The 21,179-nt window shown below is 41.0% G+C and overlaps 1 protein-coding gene across 1 annotated transcript in view; it reads left to right on the top strand.

Annotated features, from left to right (window-relative positions):
* The window catches only part of Phm (Peptidylglycine-alpha-hydroxylating monooxygenase), an 80,080-nt gene that overhangs the window by 11,287 nt on the left and 47,614 nt on the right, over nucleotides 1-21,179 (top strand). The window contains exons 4-9 of the mRNA XM_075865108.1: nucleotides 3-86; nucleotides 959-1,019; nucleotides 2,955-3,019; nucleotides 3,110-3,190; nucleotides 4,204-4,331; nucleotides 7,029-7,078. Coding sequence (XP_075721223.1) covers nucleotides 3-86; nucleotides 959-1,019; nucleotides 2,955-3,019; nucleotides 3,110-3,190; nucleotides 4,204-4,331; nucleotides 7,029-7,078 — 469 coding nt within the window. The remainder of the gene's footprint in view (nucleotides 1-2; nucleotides 87-958; nucleotides 1,020-2,954; nucleotides 3,020-3,109; nucleotides 3,191-4,203; nucleotides 4,332-7,028; nucleotides 7,079-21,179) is intronic.

Raw genomic sequence — 21,179 nt, 5'->3', positions numbered from 1 at the left:
AGGTGTGGGCTTCAAGATTGGTGGAGATAGTGGTATCAAGTACTTGGTGCTTCAAGTGCATTACGCCGACACTACCTCATTTCTGGGTAAGTAAGTGACCAGCAGTTTCAATGTCTGCTTATATATTACGTGTAATTCACTTTACACATCTTATGTATTGTATAAAGAGAAAAGTTGGATGCACCGATACTGAAATGTAATTAACACTAACAACAAGCATCAAGTGCCACAAGAAACGAAAATATGTTTAAATTAAAGAGGTACTGACGCAAAAGTCGTTTCCTTGTGTCCGATATGGTTTCTTTGTGTCCGAGCCTAGGAAAGGTACTGCGAACAATGAGTACATTGTGAAAAAGTAATTACACTGTTTTAAGACACATTTTTTGTTACGGAATAAACAAACAGAGACAGCTGAAAAAAAGAGAGCAGACATCACAAGCGCTGTAGTGTCCGCACTGTGGTGTCTGTTCTTGGTGCTGAGTATTTATTCCGCAATATTAATGAGAACCAGCTGACAATAATGCCAGAAAAAGTACAGGGTGGTTATTAAAAGTAATTGTGATGTAACTTTGATGAAATAAAAGTATATGAAAACATAACTTGCCACAAGTAGGATTTGAACCTGCGACCTTCAAATAACGCGTCTGATGTTCTACCACTGAGCTACAGTGGTGGCCATCCTCTATATATCCATATCATCCATATATCCGAGTTTGATATATCTAGAATCGACTGTATTCTATGTTAATGCTGTCATTTCACAAACAAAAAGTCATGTAACTAGGAACACGGGTCTACTTAGCGACATCTATTTCAGTGTTTATCTAGCAGAAACTTGAGGCATGAATTACCACTGCAACATGCGAGTATGAATTGTTTACCAGCGGACTTGCTTGAAGTGCTTTGTAAACATGTTTTCACATCATCTATTGGAATATTATTCTTTGAATTTTCCTAGATCGAAGAAAGACGGACATGTCTGGTATTGTCCTCTCTGTGTTGCCTGGGGATACACAGCTGTGAGTAATTGATTTTTTCTACTGTAAGTCGGAAGAGTCAGAAATAATTTTGTAATTTCAGTTTAAATGAGTTGGAACAAAGTAATTACGTCAATAGAATAAATTGGTTGATTCGGGAAATTCGTAACATCAAGAAAGTGGGATTTTCTACCCTTAAACTTCTAAAATTTTAACACAGCTTCACCTAAAAGCTATTGCAGTATTTATAATCCTTCAACCTTTGTTTAACACTGCCGCCTGTCCGGCCAATATGCACCTGTGTGCAACACTACAGGATTGAACCGATTGCATCTTTAACACAATCTACAAATTTATTGCACAGGTGTGCATTGGCCAGACTGGCCATTGTGTTAATCAAAGGTTGAAGAAGCTTAAATACGTCTTGAAAGTAATCTCGTGGCAACTTGCCATTCATTGTGAGAGAGGCGACTGTATCCTAATCTTTGGTAAAAGAAGCATTTCAAACAGGGGCAAAGATGGATTGACAAGGGAAATAATTGAAACCTGTGAAATAGAAAAAATGAATAATAAGTGTGTCAGCATGCCATCCTTCTCGCTGTTTGACAAGAATAGGAGTTTTTTAGACCTGTTAACCTGGTTTTGTAGCAACACATTGCGATTGCTGCAGAGGTATGAGCATTCGGGTCCTCCTCCTCTGTCTTTCTTGCTTTGTTTTCACGTGTCAGCGTATGTATATATATGTGTCACGTGCACGTAAAAATAAACGTTTCCAGTTGAAAGGCAGTGCTGTGTGTGTGCATGTTGTTCTCTGTCTACATTTAGTCATGCTGTTCAAACTTAGCATGATAAACCAATTTGCCTGCCAATGCACATTGATATATACTACCTAGTGCCATCCCTTACCTGCTGTTGTGTGCTAATGCTTTCTGAAATCGAAGAACTATATGTGCTTGTCCCTTTCTCTTATTTTTTGTTGTCTTACATTGTGCACACAGCTTCAGCTAACTTGATTATTCTTAGGGCTCATTTGCATCTTATACAACACATTGTTCAATACAACAGCCACTTCATGGGGCAACAAGTTTTGTATGAAATGACATCGTGAAACATATTTCTGATGTGCTGAAAACACAACGGCTGTACGTGTGCATTTATAAATATACATCTGTCTACGAGTTTCGTAGCACAAGCCACCATCCTTTTTCAATGGAGCTCACGAAATCCCGTGTCTGTGTTGTGAGAAGTGTGCTGTTGTCCAAGTTGTAAAGACCTGCAGCTTGTTAACTGGTTTTTGGTACACTTTTTTTATTGTATTCCAGAACATAGGTAATGCAATAGTAATGAGCAACAGCTTATCTAATTTCATACTATTCTCGTGACTTACCATGACACCGGCTGGTGGCACAGGCGTACAAGCAAGAGGCACACAACTGCAACACAGCAAACAGCAGATAATGAAAAGAATTCGAAGTGTACTAAGGCTCAGTTTGCATTTCTCAACATTCAATTAAGTTATTCATGCGAATAAAATAAACCCTCCAGCTACTTAAAGTACAGTTTCTGAAGTTAAAATTTAGAAACTACTTATAAACTGACCCGACGTTTCAGGACCGATTCGGTCCCATCTTCATGTTGGCTGTTTGGCCGGCTTTGAAGCTAGCAACAAGAACGATGCGAAGAAGGAGGATAGAGAGGGGACACCACTAAAAGAAGTTGCTAGCTTCGGAGCCGGCTGAACAGTCACCACAGAAGAAAGGACCGAAGCGGTCCTGAAACGTCGGGTCAGTTTATAGTTTTCAAATTTTAAGTTTAGAAACTTTGGACTATAAGTAGCCAAAGAGTTTTATTCGTATGATTTTCATCCAGCCAGACATATCTCCATCGAATATGTTCACCTTTAAATAAATTATTGTACTTCTTATATTCATCTTCCTGTTTTTAAGTTTGTGTTTTTCCTACATGTCTTGCTTTTAGCGTTAAACGACGAGCTGGTATTTACCTTTTGGGAACAGGAGGCATGATTCCTTCGCACAAAACAGGTAATACATCACTGTTGCCAGGTGACGGCATTTAGTGTGTGCTGAAAAGTCATAGTGAATCATTGGTACACTCTCCTCTTTTGTGTCCAGAACACTTCGAGACTGCCTGTCTCATTGATGAGAACTTGACGCTGTATCCATTTGCCTTCAGGACTCATACACACAAGCTTGGTAGGTAGACTGATTCTTTTGTAGTTCTTGATAGAATACAAGCAGGGCTTGTGACTTGTATTGTGCTGCTTAGCATTATGTTTTAATGCCAGCATGTGTTTTCATTGCACAAAATTGCATCATTATTTGTCATCTTAGTCTTACACAACTAGTAATGATTGGCGTAAGGTTACATCAATTTGAAATGCCCCTGCCACAACTAGTAATGATTGTCGTAAGGTTACATCAATTTGAAATGCCCGTGCCAGATTGCTATGGCATAGTGGATGTTGACAGCATTTTCTCGGGCCTAGTTATTTACTTTGTAAGGGCAAACTAGTGTACATTAAAGGAACTTAGAACTAAACAGGGCTACAGTCATTCTACTGTATCACAATGTCCCAAGCAGAGAAGTATGCAACAATGTGTCATCTATTGCATTGATATGTTATCGCTGGGTTCTGCTGTGGAAATTTTGAACTGTTAAAATTCGGCCCTCGAATGATTACTTTCTTTCTGTGAAACTAGCAATTATTAAGAGTTTTGAAGTGTTGTATTTTGTTACCTTAAACTGTTTAGTGTCCAATTAAGTCTGCTAGTTTTCTTTTATTAGCGGCTTCTGAGAAAAGAAAGGTCTCTTTATAGCAGTTGCAAGAAATAAATCTTTAATGTCCGTGCTTTATTTGGCATTTGTACATAATGTAGGAAAGGCGGTATTGCTGGGCATGCGCCTCTGACTACTGAAAGAGGGATGGTTGATTTGAGGTCAGTGAATGCACGTTCGACGCTCAACGAGTTGATGTTTGCTTGAGAGATTTTTTCTCAAATTTTTTTATGGTACAAGACGGAAAAGGTTGGCTGTCATTATTAAAGGCGAGGGTAGTTTACAAGAAGGGACATACCTGGCTGCAGTTTGACTCAATCATGAATTGAGTGCTACCCGTTGAAGACCGCTAGAAGAGAACACATTTGTATTGTTTTGTAATGTACAAATGTTGTTGGCAACAGTTTATATTGCTTATTTCCATTTGCAGGCAAGGCTGTCTCTGGTTATGTTGTTAGAAATGGACGGTGGATGAACATTGGGAAGCACGACCCATTGCAGCCGCAGATGTTCTACCCTGCAAACAAGGGCATCAAAGTCACCAAGGGCGACATCTTGGTAAGTTCTGTTATGTCAGTGTTGCTAGTGATGTGAGGTATCGCCATATCGAATCATTTTGTACTGTTACAGTGATCCACTCTACCTTTCTTGGTTTCATACTTGCAGCATTGTCTTTTCATACTTCTTAAAAGGGCCCTGCAATACTTTTTAAAGTAAACAACGAAATGGCTTTGCTAAAGGAGCTTATTGTCTCGCGAATCAACCATTGGAAAGATTTTTAGAATCTGTCGAGTGCGAGCGGAGTTGGATTTGTCGCACGCTGTGATAGTTTTCTCTCATCTCAACAAGTGGGCTGGGAGCTAAGCAGGGAACAATCACATTGAGGAAAGAAGTTACGCCGTGCCAGTGTCATGACTTTTTCCTTTTTCTTTTAATTTCTTTTTTTTTTGTCTTGGAATGTGCGGCTTAGATTTATTGCGATCGCAAGTGTACTGCAGGTACAGAGAGGCCTCGGACGGCGGCTGCAGTAACTGTGGAGCCCACAATGCTCAAATCAGTCAATGGCAAAGAATTTCGGTATATATTTTGGTGCACTCATTTGGGTTTATGGCATGATTTGTAGAAAGAAGAGGGAAGGATTTTTAGCTAACTTTGAGAATTCATTGTAAATTCCAGGCTGAGTGCTACGCTATAACATTTGGCTCTTGTGTTCTCAGGAGTCTCGACTTACCAATGGCAACATTTTCTGGCCATGCTGAAAAAGTGTTAGAGGGCCTCTTTAAGCTCACAGAACAGCATGATATTTGTGAAATAACTTGGAAGATTGCTGGCCAACTTGGTCGACATCAGCGGCCAGAGCTTACCATCTTAGCTGAAAATTTATTGAAACATTGAAATACATGATACAGATAGTTTTACAATTATTGGGTTTGATGTTCTTCTCATTCTGTGCCCCCTCTGTCAAAGAGGTAGAATGTACTATTTGACATCACAAACACAAGGTGGCTTGATGCATTCAAAGGCTCAGTATAGGAATTCGCTAAAGCTTTTCAAAGTTAAGTTTCAAGTAAACTAAATTATTTGCAATTGTATAGCTTGGCACAGATCATCCAAGTGCCAAAGGAAGATATCTAAAAATTTTTCATTCAGGATCAGTGAAGGTTGGAAAATTGCCAAAGCTGCCCTATAGTGTATCCTCAAAAAACAACAGTGTCAAGTCTGAGGGGGTCGAATAATAGCAGCAGAGCTCCTGTCAGACAATAATACCGGATGCATTGTGGTCATTTATTGTGCTGAGATGCCTCATTACTCACAAAGAATAATGAATGATGTAATAATAAAAATGTTCTGTAATGAGGTATGTGATTCTGTTTCGTTATTCTATTACCTTTTATGTGTACCGTAATTACTCGAATCTAACGCGCACCTTTTTTCCGGTTTAGCGAGTTCATAAATCGCATGCGCGTTAGAATCGAGCACGAACAAAAAAATTTTGGTCAATCTATTGCCATCGGCAAATCCAAAATGGCCGCCCCCTACGTGCGTCGGCATGGCGCTTCGGCTATTTCTGCCTATGTGTTTCCCATGTGCGGCACTTCGTACGTGTGCTGAGGAGTTCGTCATCTAGTAGTGCATTAGCATCGACGGCGTGGAAGGGCGGACTCCAAAAACTCGAGTGCTCCACGATGCCGCTTTTAAAAGAAAAGTCATCGCATGTGCAGAAACGGACGGAAATCGGGCCGCATCGCGGTCGTTCGGAGTTCCCGAAACGTGCGTGCGGGACCGGCGGAAACAAAAGCAGAAGATTGTCGACAGCAAAGCTTCTCGCAAAGGCTTCAGTGGACCACAACAGGGTCGGTTTCCGCAAATTAAAGAGCTGCTCGGCGAGTATGTGCTTGAGCAGCGAGCGGCACAGCGGCCCGTGACGACAGAACTGCTCCAAGTGCGGGCTATGCAATTAGTCTTAGAAAAAGGTCTAATGCGGAGCCAGTTTTAAGCGAGCAGGTGCTGGCTAACTAACTTTATGAAGAGGAAAGGCTTTTCCCTCCGAAGGGGAACATGCATATGCGAAAAGTTTTGCGGAGGAGTACGATGAAAAGCTTCACAGTTTTCAGAGGTTCGTCCTAAACTTGCGGCGCAACAACGGCTGCCTGCTTGGGCAAATCGGGAATGCCGATCAGACGCCTCTTTACTTCGACATGCCTGGCACCACAACCGTCGAGAAGAAGGGGGTGAAGCAAGTTCGCGTGCTGAGATCGGTCCACGGTAAAACTACAGTGACGGCAATGCTCTGTTACACGTCAGATGGGCACAAGCTTCGCCCGTACTTCATATTTAAATGGAAGACGCTCCCGAAAGGAGTCGTTTTTTCGAGTGTTGTGATCATGCGGGCCAGCGAGAAAAATGGGTGCGCGTTGCAATTGATGTCTTACTTTTTTTTTTTTCACGGTGGAAATCGGGTGCGCGTTACAATCGAGGGCGCGGTAGAATCGAGTAAATACGGTAATACTTTTCTTTTGCATTGTTAATCTTTTCATTTTAGTAATATCATAGGCAATTACAAGAGCTGTGTTTCTTTAATTCAAATATTTTTGTTCAGTGATCATCAGCATTAGTGTATGCCACCTTGCACCTGCGTAGAGTATTATTCCTTCTAGCAAAGTAGTGCAGGTGCATTTGACCCATGAAAATCTATATCCCTTCCACACGATGAATAAGAGTCATCATTTCTAATGTTGAGTGTCTCCCCTGTAGGCTGCCCGCTGCACAATGTACAACTTCAGGAATAGGCCCACCTATGTTGGGTAAGTAGCTGAAAATAGGAGTGGTGGGAAAGCTGCACCAATTGTGCCAACCTGTGCCAATTGGAAATAACAGCACCATACTGCTCCAAAAAGGTCTTTTTTTGTCTCATTGGCACCATTGCTGCACCACAAGGTGGTTTTGTAACCGAAAGTAATGTTGACAGCACCCATTGTGAGCAGATATTAAGTGATGGTCGACATCTTGTACACATGTGCTGCTAAATTTGCATACAGTTGTGCTGCTGCAAAAGCACGAAATCGACTATTAATTATTCTGACTTCTGCACCATCGCGGCAGTGCCTTTTCTGATAACCATTGGCAAAGAACGAAGGCGATGTGGCGACTACTGAAAGGCATGCCAATATCACTTATCGTTGACACAAAGCCTACGTGTTTGGCATAGCGCCACCTTTAAGCTACGACACGCTTTTAATAGCTGGCAACTACCCGAGAGCACTGAGGTGCCGATCACTGCCACCTGTGCAGGACCATGTTAAGCATGCGCCGCTTTGCAGAAACGAAAGCAGCTCGTTGTTACGGAGTTGAGCCTTGTGGAGCGCGCGCACGGAGATGGCAAGCGTAGCACACGCTTTCATGAGTCAACAGCCCAAACGTGCCTCTGTCCGCTGCGAGGACCACTAGAGCATTGCTTGCAGAAAGCTCGCATTGTCGCATCAACTCAACAGGCTTCATGCTGCATTTGTGCATGGTCTGAAGTGGAGTGGGCGCAAGTGACTCGGCACGGTGCTTACGCCAAATAGTCGAAGCGCTGCACGCAACTAGCCAGTACACGATCAGCTACCTGCGATCACACCGCGTCTTAAAAATAAAAATAAATGCTATGTAGCAGATTAAGGTATGCATTTATCGCGGAGAGCTGATTATGTCCATTGCGTTTCGATGTCAGTCGCTGCGTTGGATGTGTATCTCAGACCCTGTAATAGTTTCGAAACGCTCTGTGGTGTCTCTACCGCATGCCATTGGACGAGAATGCCAATCATTCCTGAACATTGGCAAAAAGAAAGAAGTGGCTTTGTGGCGTGCACATCAGGGAATATTTGCTGTGGCACTATATTGATTTTTTCTTTAGCGGTGATGGCGCACGTAAAGAAACACAAATTGGTTCTTTGTCATGGGCGTGTGCCAGGGGGGGGGGGGGGCACAAAGGCAGGCCCCATACATTCACATGATAGAGAGGGCAGTGCTGTGACGAACACCCCCACGTTTCCACCTTGAAGGGGCACCCTGCGCGCGCCTAAGTACTTGGTGGACGAGTCCTACAACGTTTAGTGCGCAGTTATCCCCTTTCCCGGCAGGTTCTTGGCATGTGTCTTTGTATTAATGAGGTTTTACTGTGACAAGCTTTCAATTTGTCTGTGTCCTCGTGTGTGCATGCGTGTGTGTGCGTGTGTGTACACGCTGCTATAAACTTCATGCTGCAGCTGGCCTGCTGGTGCAATATATCCTTCACTGTCTTGTGTCACCACTTCTGTACATAACTCTACTTGTGTTTATTTTTTTGTGCTTATTTTGTGGCCTTCCTGTTGCTTTATAAGCGAATATGTAAACTAATTGAAGGAAAGTGTGAATTCAAGGGCTTTTTTTCTTTGTTAGAAACAATGTTAATGAGAATTAACAGACAAAAATTCCAGGTAAAGCACAGTGGTTGTTACTAAAAGTAATCGCAATGCAAATGTGGAGAAAGAAAAGTGGATGAAAAGATAACTTGCCAACGGCAGGATCCAAACCTGCAATCATCGAATAACGCGTTCGATGCTCTGCCACTGAGCTGCATTAAACTATATTAAAGCCAAATTTTTCTTCCTCCATCTGTGTCATGGAAAGTCCATGCGTGCTCCAAACACAAAGGTAGCTGCTCCGAAAGTAGATTTTGCCTGCTCCAATGGCTGCTTCAAAATACTGGAAGGCATTCCCACCACTGAAATAGCTTTAAGATTTCATTCGTGTACATATATGCATGTATCTTTACGCGTCTATCACTGCGAATTATGTAGAGGTAGTGGGAGAGTGGGACTTCTAGTTATATCATGCCAGCCTGAAAAAAACATGTTTGTGTAAAGCTGTTTTGCTGTGTTTGTGCAGTATTTTTTGCTGCCAACCTTCTGGCTTTCAAGTTTATTTTTGTGTTGGGAGGCTAATTTGAGTTTGTTCATACTTTATCTTAATGGCTACATATGTTTGAGTATCTGAAAATCTGTGCCTCAGCCTTAACTTCTGTTTTTATTTCTTACACACGTGGAAACTGGTAGTAGTTGCAAGAGCACAAGGAGGCTGCAATATGTGACACTAGTTTTAATATGCAAGAGGAACAATGGCATTTGACAGGCTCAATTATTTATTACTCCCTAGTGTATGCTGAAAGAGACAATGAAGCCGGAGAGAGCACAGTAGAATTCAATCACTGCATTTAACTGAAATGAAAATAATAAGCAAATCACAAGTGGCAATGTGAATAGAACTTGGGATGGACTGCAGCAGTAATAACCTGAAAACCTTTTCTTGCAATTGTAAGTGCTGTGATTTGCATCATTCAACATTGTTAGCAAGTGCAGAGCCAGCTTACTTGTTTCAATGCTTCATGTCTAGTTGTACAGTTATTTTTTGGCCTGGGAGCTTAAGCTGGGGGATCCTAACACTCTCCAGCTGCACAATTATTGTGGGATAACATTTGTGCAATGAAGCTCAAGGTTCCCTTGAAGCACAAGGAAAGGACAATAGTAGATGATCCTGTTTTTCCACTTCGCAGCTCTACAGGCAACGATGAAATGTGCAACTTCTACATGATGTACTACGTGGATGGTGACAGGATCCTTGACAAAAAGGACTGCTTTTCCTATGGGCCACCGGTCTACTACTGGGGCCGTGATCCTCTCCTCGCTGACTCACTTACTACCCAGATTGACAGGGATGCGAGCACTCTCAACTAACTTTTACTCACATCCTGGCATGAGTCACTGACCTTTCTGTGTGACCGGTCTTCTTGACTCCCATTTTTCTCTCAGCGATTTGCTGACTCCCTGACCATCATTTCGTAACTCCCACTTTGACTCCAGCAGCACCTAAGCTGGCAGCAGTTAGAAATGGCTGGTTTGAAGGGTCTCAACTGTGAGAACAAATCTGCACGGTCGCGTCATCACTGACCCTGGCAGCTTAGTGGCTCGGTGTTTGCCCAACTTTCAATGCTCGAGATAGATCAGTGTGCTTGTGTTGCAAGAGATTTGCTTGTTGTCTTAACTTTCTTCTATGGCATTGATAATCTTCTTTGATAGGAAACCTGGACCAGTAGGTTCCCGAAATCCACCAATGGAAGAGCAAATCATGCTCTTAACTGATAATTCAATCTACATTCCCTAGTTAACATTTTCATAATTGAGCATGCTCAGTATACTATATATGGAGGAAGTGGAATCAAGGTTCCTAATCATATTTTTATTACACTAATTACTGGAGAAAGTTTTTAAAGATTGGTGACTGCTGCAGCTTGTGACTGCATTGTTTTTTTCAAGTCTGGGTTTTTCGCATGTCTTGCAAGGTGTCTGTGTGTACTCAAACACAACAAACATTTTTGTTAATTTAAGCATTCTTCATTATTTGTATCACTCATTCTCGTGCTCGTTTTCACTGTACTGTCATCTGTTACTTTCCACTACAAGTCCTTGTATATGAGTGAATGCAGAGATAAGGCATATGCCTGTCTTGGTACCTCTTGATGTTCTTATTGACATTTTTTGTCTGTTATTTTCAATACCATGAAAAGTATTTCTATAGCCCACTGCGGTAGCTGAGTGGCTATGTTGTCAAACTGCTGAGCAAGATGTGTTTTCGATCCCTACAGTGGCAACCGCATTTGGTGGGGGTGAAATACAAAAACACATGTTCTTTGATTGACATGCTAACATGTTAAACAACCTTGGGTAGTCATATTCAATGCAGCATCCTTGCTTAGGCACACCTCATAATCAGGTTATGGGTTTTGAAGTACTTTTTTCTAAAAGACTGCTATCATTTAGTTGCACAAATATATTTTCAAAGTGCCTCTCTTAAATAGAAATGTTGAAAAAAAAGAGCAGACTCTGAAAATTGAAAAGGGCCGGTGAGCATAGTAAGGCCAACGTGTTCCATCCAAATTTGGAATCAGGAAAAATGAATGAGAAATAAATTGGATCAAAACCGATTTGCATGCAAAAAATTTTCACTGTGACATGTAACTGACCTATTTTTCCTGTTTCAGCATTTCGTACAGCCTTATGTTCTTTCCTTTCATTCACCCTAGCCTCTGTAACTGTAATGAGATACCTCAGAATCTGTGCTGCCTGAACACACTAGCGTGAATATGCGAGTGTCGCGCCATTGGCATTAAGAGCTGCCACGGTTGTTCAGTCTTCCCAGCTTATGCCAAGGCACTCGCTCCAAGGCACATTTTTGGTGGGTCATGCCAATTTACACCGCAGTAGGCAAAGGATTACGTCAGTCCCATAAGCCTGAGCAAGCCAAACCAGTTCTTAAGGAAGTCTCCCCATCAATCTGTATCTGGCCGGGTCGCCTCACTTATACGGAGAATATACATAGCAGAAAGGGCGAGGGAACCATCCTGATTGGTCTCTTCAAAAAGCGCCACATGGTTTGCCGCGTAAAATGGCACACGAACCCATTCCTTTTTGCGGCTCAAAAATTCTGCCACACAGCAGCTTAGAGAGCTTGTGTTCTGCCACCAGCGGCATGCCATGCATGCTTTGTGTTCAGGCCTTGCCAGGCTCATTTCTTTTTCACCTGAAAAAATCCAGTCCATGTTTGTTGTAAGACATATACCAAAGCAGGAATATAGTACTTTGACGTAGGTTCTTTTGCACCGATCACTTCTAAACCTCTGATTCTCCTATGAACCACCTTGTTCTCCTTTGCAGTGAATATTTCCTTGCATTTTTGAAGCTCTGTTTTTATCAGCCTGTCAATGTGTGTGTGCAGTTGCCATTGAATTTTATACAATGCTTCAGTGCAGTAAGCTGGTTCTGAATAAGATCTGTGCGCAAAAATAGAAAAAAGTATGTATTTCCACCTTGATGAATTTCATGTTTAGCCTTGATTGCTCTGAGAGGCGCTCGGGAAACAGTCATAAATAGCATCATTATCCAAGGATTCTTGAAATGGAGCCACTTAGGCGTCTATTCTAACCAGTTACCCCAATTTCTTGCACAACCATGTCATAGTGGACTGTTACTAATTTTACTACTGACAGAAGCTGTATTTTAAGAGAGACTGAAGAGCCAGGTGATTTAGTTAAACATTAATTGCTAATGCAGGCGATACGCTGTACTTAGCCACTGCAAAAATAACAACTTGGAGGAATGAAATTTAAACATGGCTATCTAAAGTATTATGCGATTCGATCATGCCACGTGTCTACATGAGGAATGCACACCCAGCTGCAGAACTTCGCACTTTTGAGGAAGACTAAGATCTTGGCACATCATTGGGATGTTTATGCTTTCATGCGTCTTTCATTTCGCTAACCAAAACACACGCAGCAATCAAAATACTGGTAATCTCTACAGTTAGAATCTTTGTTGGAGCCCTGTTGAAATACTTTATTCACGAACATATGTTGTGCAGTTACTTTTTATGCTCTTTATTGCATGCTGTTTTATGCTTATTTATGTGCTAGTCATTGAATGAACTCTAAACTACAGTACTTAACTGGCATTGAAGTAGTGTACAGTCTTTGTCGAAAGTATGCAAGCTATGTTGCTTGCGACTAGCATTGCCCTCTGCAAACTGTAGAAAGTTTTCAAGGCATGCCAAAAGTCCCAACATCCCAAAGACTGGAATGTATTGTCATGCTTGCTGTCAAAAGTTCTGAAATGTTGGGCACACACCGGTTATTTACATGTAGGTGTCGAGTAGCCCGTGTGGTGCTTTTGACAAAGGCTGTACATGCCGAGATCGTTGTTGATTTTATTATCTTGACACCATAGCTATGTAGCCTGTTGCAATGCTAAATGGCAATGCTGATGACTTAGTCTGCATTGTTTTTAAGTTTTTCAAAATCCTGAAGTTCACTAAGGAGCGTCTAGATGGAGAGGAGAGAAATGAAGATGTTTACTATGATACACTGCTAATTAGCTGGCAACAGTCAGTGTTATAGCTATTCTGCAAATTTATTGTGCATTTGGCTGGATACCACTGTGCTCTGACTCGGAGTGCAACACTGTGGAGCCTGCTCTCGATAAAAACGGGAGAATACGCAGTGCAGCCGCTTGCTAGAGTATTTGAAGGCCGGGACAGGAATTACATTACTGCATTTCCTCTTGCGAAGAAACAAGACTTGCTGGAGCAACTGACATAATGCCAGAATAAAAACAGCTGGTGTCACCTGATCAGATCTTGTTCACACTCTCAGTTTGAACACAGTGCTCTGAAAGAGCTAATCGAACATATTTAGAGAGCTTAATCTCAACCAGACGCATGTGATGCATGTACTTCACTAGAGTTCTCAGGAGCTACTGAAAACAACAAGCCGCATGTACAGCAAGCTGTAACTAGCCTTTCTAAGTCTCGGAGTAGCACCTATTCTCTGTAGCAACTCCTATTGCTCGATTGAATGAATGGATGGTGTAATTATGCGAGGTTCTGAATCATTGATCTGAGTTCGCAGTTTAGCCAAAAATAAAGATGGACAAACTGGCTCACCAAGCAGTTTGAAGCTGGTAGTAATGCAGTTACCATACTGTTCCTGTGATCTTTATAATTGTGTGCCTGTTATGTCTAGTACACGACGGTAAATACATTCCAATAACATTCACGATTCAACTGTATATGTGTTACAAATGTCCCTTCTTCCTGTTTACAAACACTACTATGAAACTGACAACTCTCGTCAGTTAAGCTGTTATCGAAAACTATAAATGTGCATGTTGTACATATGTGTGACACGTACCCATTTTCATGTGCTGTTAACCTCGGAAGCATGAGTAAATCTTATTTGTTGCACTGCTGTTCGTATGTTACTTGCCTGTAGCACTGCAGAACATTTGCAGATGTCGTGAAACATGCTGAGAAATCAGCATGCAGCTTGAGTTATTATATAACCCGCTGGTTATAGTAGTGTTTTTTCAGTATGAGCACAGCATCCTGTGCTCTGTTTGGTACACTAATAAATTTTGACATGACGCAGAAATCAAAAACCAGTATTGCTTTACCTTGCAATGGGGCTAACATTCTGGCAAAAGTGGACAGGCAAAATCATGTTTCTGCAGAACATGCCTACTCCTAGTTGTTGTATTAGTGCTGCTTACCTACAATCAAGAAGGTTGATGGAATACTATAAAATAAAAAGCAGAAGGGGCTATGACAGGCTGCTTGTCATACTGAACTTGCTTTTTGTAGAGCTAGGGTTCTGAATGACTCTGGATTGTTATTCATTTCTCACAGCAGTCGAGCCAGAGATCACGTATAGGTCGGCACAAAGTAGTGCATGATCTGTGAGCTCTTGGCTAAACTGCACTCTTGTTCCCTTTGATGAATCGCACACATGGTATCCACATGTAAAATAATATAAACATGTGCATCCCTTAGCATTTATTTCATTGCACATAAACCTTGTTTGGTCTGGCAAGTTTGCCACGAGATGAATTGAAGACATTACATTGGATGGGTGGTTCCCATTTTTTCGCTGGCGGAATGTATGGTATCACCCTTCATCATGACTGCTACACGCAGCCCTCCAAGCATAGTCTCGCACTCATTGTGATTATGATAGCAGGATGGACAGAATAAGGTGCATGTGGCTACATGCAAGTGATAACAGTATCAAACAGGCAAGCCCAAGAAACCTCCGACTACATATGTGATCAGTCTACTACATAGCAATGAAACCTGTGTTTTTGTCATTAAAACAGGCAGTCTGTTTTTGTGTTTTCAGTAGAGCGGAGCAAATAGCAAAATTTTGGGTGCGAAGCAAATTTGAATATTAAAGTTTGAGAGGTAATTAAATAGAATATTTTTCAAATAGTTGTCAAATATTTGCTTAATATTTTTTTCAAATACTCTGACGTCAAAATAAAGAAAAAAAAAAGCTTGGGGAGGACCCCTAAGACCATTCTCATAATATAAACGTGGAAGTGCTTCTTTTGGCTAAACAGCTGAAGTGCTGGAGGTGTGATGTTCTCTAGATTTATCAAAGATGCAACAATGCAGAGACGGAATTGTATTTATTTACATGAATCGGTGCAACCAATGTGATATATGAAAAGGTGCTGATTCCTCCACCTCTCTCCTTCAGCTTCAGTGGAAGCCCCAATAATTTGGGATACAAAGAATTCACTAATTTGCCCTGTACGTTTCAATGTATAAGACATTTGAAGTTTCGGATGCTGAAAATATTCATTAAATTTTTTTTGACTTTCTGGCCCAAAACAGCACGTTGAAGCTCCCACCACTACTGCATAGATTCGAATGAGTGCTTTCGTGAGTCTATATGTTTACGGTAGGCTTGTGTTAATAGTGATTTTGGTCAAATAATTTCGAATTGAATAATATATATATGACATATTATAAAAAGGGGCATATTTGTCGTGACAAAGCTAACCTGCACAATGTTTTTTTTAAGTTAAAACAAGGCTTGTACAAATGTCATTTTTTTGCATCAAAGGAACAGGAAGCGACTTTGAATAGTAGCAGGATTTGACTTTCGGTAGAACATAAGTTATAGCCTGTAAAATATCTTACATTTTAACATTTTCTATACTTAGAGCATATGAGGTGGTATAACAAGCGTAACTTAAAAAATGATCAGTCTAATTGAGGGTAACAAGTTCATTTAGCCTTGAAAAGGAGCATCGCAAATTTCCCTTAGACTGGTGATTGCACGGCTCAGCACTAGCTCACTACAGTGAAACCAATTTTACAAAAAGTTATTTGCGAATTAATATACACCTGGACACATGCTTTCATAGCTTAGCAAGTCTTCACTGCAGTGAAACCACCTTTACAGGGTGTACATAAAGGCTAAAATGTATTTATTCGAAGTCTGGCAGTTTGGGCTAGTTGGTATGACATGATAGTTAAAGCGAGAACAGAACATCCTTCTTGTCATTTTGTCGTCATTCTGTTCTCGTGCTATAACTATCATCATGTATTTATTTGTTTGTCTTGAATAATTCGAAGATTTTATAAATTGAATTCCATTCGAAGTAAATTCGAATACTGGATTATCCGTTCGAATATTTGAAGCATACGAATATTCGCACAAGCCTAATTTATGGCCATAGGGTAGCCCTAGAGGCAGCTTTGACTCAATACTGAAGTCTGATGCAGTGAAGCATTCAAAAATACGAAGGGGTTATTTTAACATAGCAGTGCATCTCCATGTTGAAACAAGGCAGCTTCGCTGCAATGCAACAGTAAAGGGGGGTGAAGTGTGTGTGTGTGTGTGTATATATATATATATATATATATATTTATATAAGGGAGAGAAGTGTATACCTAAGGGCTCGTATTTCCGTGTTTTAACACAATATTGAGATATAACAGACAGTAATGCCAAGGAATGTACAGGGGAAGTTATTAGAACCAATGGAATGTAAATAAGAAGAAAGAAGAAAGAAAAGTGGATGAAAAAATTACCAGCTGTGAGCAGGAATCGAACCTACGACCTTCGAATAACGCGTTCGATGCTCTAACCACTGAGCTATATATATATATATATATATAAAGATTTTGAAGTGGTCTCTGCCTATTGGATGTTGACTGTATTTGTCTTTAGGAGAGAGAATTTATTTACAGAAAGGTAGAGAGGTCTGAGCTGTCTTTAGGAAGTTCAAGTACTTCGAATAGTAGAAATTTCAGTGCAAATTGAATGGTATAGCAAACACTAATAGAAAAATATTCGAAAGGTTGAATATTCGCACACATTTAGTTTTCAGACAACGTGAAGACATATATTGCGTGAGGACTTCTGGTTTTTCTTATATCACATTACAGAAACACTTGACTTGCAAAATTGTACATGTTACTTATGAATTGCACAGTTGAAAATCACTGAAAGCTTTAGAGGGCTGTTAATTAAATGTCAATATGTTCTCGTGGCAGGTTCAAGAGCGGAAATAGAGGCATGTGTGCAGTGTTTACACAAGGTGTCGCTTTGTCAGAGGGTGAAAGAATGTAGTTTGGCAATGTAAGAACAGAAAGTGTTTTTTGTCCTTACCTGTCAATAATAAATTAATAAATTGTAAAATCTCGACCACAGCACATGAGTTTCAATAAAATGTTCGAAACATGCAAGCACATAGATTATCAATGAATGGAAATCTCTTACGTGCTCCCTTGTTCCCTTGCCTTTGTATCTTGTTATGACGAGTGGGAAAATTTATGGTTCAACTGGCAGATTACAATCCTAACACTGGTGATGGTTACTGTGATTGTAAGTCTTCCCATTCCAATTACTATGTGATGTGTCAAGTTCTTCTGTACCACATATTATGTAATGACAAGTACGTATGTGCAATCTGAAGTCTGTAATAAATTTGGATCTTAGAAAAGAATTCTCATTGCAGAATCATGTAAAATATTTTTTAGGCTTGCCCTAAACAGTCTTCTTGTAAGAGGGAAATGCACGACAGTGCTGTTGTAACAAGCTTAGGGAATGCCAAAAAGTAACGACTTCGTATTAACGGCTGTCATAGAAGTTTTATCACCTTGAAGAGCCACTTAGGAGTATTCAGTTTACCACAATCATCCACTCTTTATTGAGAGTATGTGTAAAAAGAATATTTTTTGTTTCAATAATCACACTAACAAGAGTGAAATGTACAAAAGTGTGATAGGGAAATGGGATCTGTGTTTGAATTGCAAACCACAGGCAGTGACAGTAGCGAGAATGATGGGATGGCAGACCCAGCATATTTCTTGGAATTTATTTTAAACAAGAGAGGAAATTATTATGTAGGCCCAAAGCAGACGCAGCAAAATTATATGACTGCATGGTTGGCTGGCATAGGAACTTCTACCTGTTTTTCTTTTTTTTTGTTTAAGCTTTTTCTGAGTTTTTAATCTATGTTCCTCTTCTCCAGGTAGCAGTAGTACATTTGATATTTACAAATAAGCACAAATCATTTGACTTCTTTTCTCTTTTGCACCGTTTAATTGAATCACTGATTTAACCATGTTATCGGCTGTAGATAGAACTTGTTTTTGTTGTTGAAAATGCAAGAGGGAGTTTTTCCTCCATTATCGCACAGTTTTAATTGCGATACAATGAGATATTACATGCACTTTGTAATTTCAGATTTACTGTGCTGCACTTCATGTGCTTTCAGGAAGAATGCATATAGTCGAATCTCAAAGGGTGGTATGAAGCCACAGTCTTACTAAGCTTGACTGTAAACATCTCCTTAAACACCTGTGTGTCCGACATTTACACCTAATCTATTCCAATACTTCAAGTGTAACATGCGTTGGTGGACCCATATGCATATAGTACTAGAATCAGCAGCAAGCCTTGTTATGATAACTGGCATCTCTTTTTGATAAAGTCTACTGTGCTTCCACCTCAAAATGCATGCCACATTTCTACCATAGACCATTTTTATTTATGGTAAAAGAATCCTTACCAACGCGAGGAAATGGACCGATGAAGGGAGTTTGAAAATCTTATATTTGAAACTTGTACAATTTAACTATAAACATGCACACCTTCGGTAAATAAAAGTTGTCCAACAAAATATTCAGGGCTGAGAAATAAACTTTGAAAATGAACACTATATCTGCACAAAACATACAACCTAAATGCGGTTAACGTGGAGGCTATGGTAGCAATTAGTCATATACAGTCATTACACGATTGTTATCGCTATTATTCTTTTGGTGTCTTCATTCATGGGATACATTATTTAACCCATTAGGGACCAAGAAAAATCTACGCGGTCATTCTTCTTTATTTTAGGTGCACGATGTCAAAGCATCAAGATAAGAAAATTCCTGAAGTTTTATAAAAATAGTTTTATTCCGTCAAAAGTTACAGTAGTGTACTTTTTATAGTACACTGGTCCCTTTTGATAGCAAAACAAAAATTTGCTCCATGGTGCTACGTCGACACATCAAACTTATTGAAGCATCCATGTTTCAAGCACAGCGTTACATCGCACTTCACACATGCCCACATTGACCTCATGTGGCAAGACTGGCACCGCAGTTGTTTTTCTAACTTGTGTTGAAAATGGCCCCCTTTGTCTAGTACGATATCACACACAGTTGAAGCTGGCCGTCGGCGGATACTTTGATTTCTTGTGCCGAGACGCAGATAGTATCTTGTGACAGTGCGTAGAAACGCAAGGAGGTCCATAGGCTCATCTGAAACTACTTGGTGAATTTTCCAAGCATTCACCGTGGCCATGTTCAGCATTTGTGTGAACAAAGCCCACCACCACTTCTTGCCACGAATGTGAATTCTGTAGTTGTTTACGGCTTGATCTAAGAGGTCAACCCCTCCCATACTGCAGTTGTAGGAGAACTTTACCGGCAGGGTCGAAACAATGGCAAAATTGCCCCCTTTGTTTTTTTCCCATTTCCTTCTTGCTTGGCAGAGGGCACTTCATGTGGCGATTTTCGCAAAGAGTGCCTGTAGCTCTAAATCCCTTATCACGAACAGTAAGAAGGAGACTGTGACTAGTAAAAAAATTGTCGAAAAAGACAAAATGGTCACTGGGATTGGAAGTTGCTTCAAGCAATGAGAGGACAACACGAGAGCCGAGAGGACTTTTATCTGTGCATGCTGATTTCCCACAGTACGTATCTAAAGCATAACAATAACCATCCGCACTGCACATCATCCAGTTCTTATAACCAAAACGAATCGCCTTGCCTCGCATGAATTGCTTGCAAGGATGGTGTCCAAAATATTTGACCATAGACTCATCCACTGAAAGATTTTGATGAAATATTCCATGCTGCTGAAATCTCTCATTCAAATGTTTCCTGAGCGGACGAATTTTGAACATACGGTCAGTTGTTTTTCCAATCAAGTTATTGTCGGCTAGGTGCAAGAACCTTTTTATCTCAATAAACCTATTTCGGGTCATGCACTTGGCTACATACGGCACTCCTACATCTTCGTCGACGCACCAGTAGAGCTTTTGCCTTGGAAGACTATGGTAGCCAGAGAGCATGAGAATGCCAATGAACTTCTTGAGTTCGTCCAAGTCGAGAGAAAAGCCGTGCTCATTTTTCTGTTTTGCGTAGTTGTCGGTCTGTATAATGATGTGAGTGAGAATTTCACCATCAAGGATGGTGCTGAAGATTTGGCTTGTTGAATAACCGGCATAGAGAGCTTTCAACTTGGCCGCACGCTGTCTCGCACCGTCTGTTGAATTTGTTCGGTTATACTCAAGTTTCATTGCCTTCCATTTGATAGCAGGGACTTTCGCCTGCTTCAAGGCTGGCGCACACTTGCCATCTTCCTCCTCATTTCGATGCCAGTGAACTTCCAGCGTACCTGCGAGAAAAATGCCCGAGTATTACTTCAAGAACTTGCAGCGCTTCGAATGCGACATCTAAAAGGCACGTTTTGCTCAAGGGGTGAAGTATTGACAGCGGTAAACGCACGCAAAATAACTTCAGTTGGCAGTTGCGCGGCGTAAACAGACGACCTGAATATCTGAAGCAAGTGTAAACGCCTACATTCCGGAGGCTCCACCACACATTCACCGACACGCATACACGTTGATACGCAAGATAAATTGCAGACGGTCTCCACTTCCAGCGAATCATAACCCTCCACTTATGTCTACCTTCACCTCAATCTCCGTGTTTCTGCCCTACTTCGTATTGGAACACCGCTGCGGTCCTAAAACTACTGCTATTTCTATTTAGTGTTTACCAAAGCCGAATATTGAGAAAGCGGAGTGTATCAAGAAAGCCATGCGAAAGCCAAGTAAAAACGCCTTGACTTAATTCCGAGCGTGCACTCCGCTCGCGGTCGAGAGAGAGGAGGGAAAGAGGAGGGAAAGAGGAGGGAGGAGAGAGAGAGAGAGAGAGGAGGGAGGGAGGTAAAGGAGAGGCCTTCTGCCAGCGCATAGGAGACGAGCC

The sequence above is a fragment of the Rhipicephalus microplus genome, chromosome 1 (genome assembly GCF_043290135.1).
Source record: "Rhipicephalus microplus isolate Deutch F79 chromosome 1, USDA_Rmic, whole genome shotgun sequence".
In the NCBI taxonomy this organism is placed as follows: domain Eukaryota; kingdom Metazoa; phylum Arthropoda; class Arachnida; order Ixodida; family Ixodidae; genus Rhipicephalus; species Rhipicephalus microplus.
Note: the sequence above shows the minus strand (reverse complement) of the source record. Positions and strands in the feature narration are given on the sequence as shown.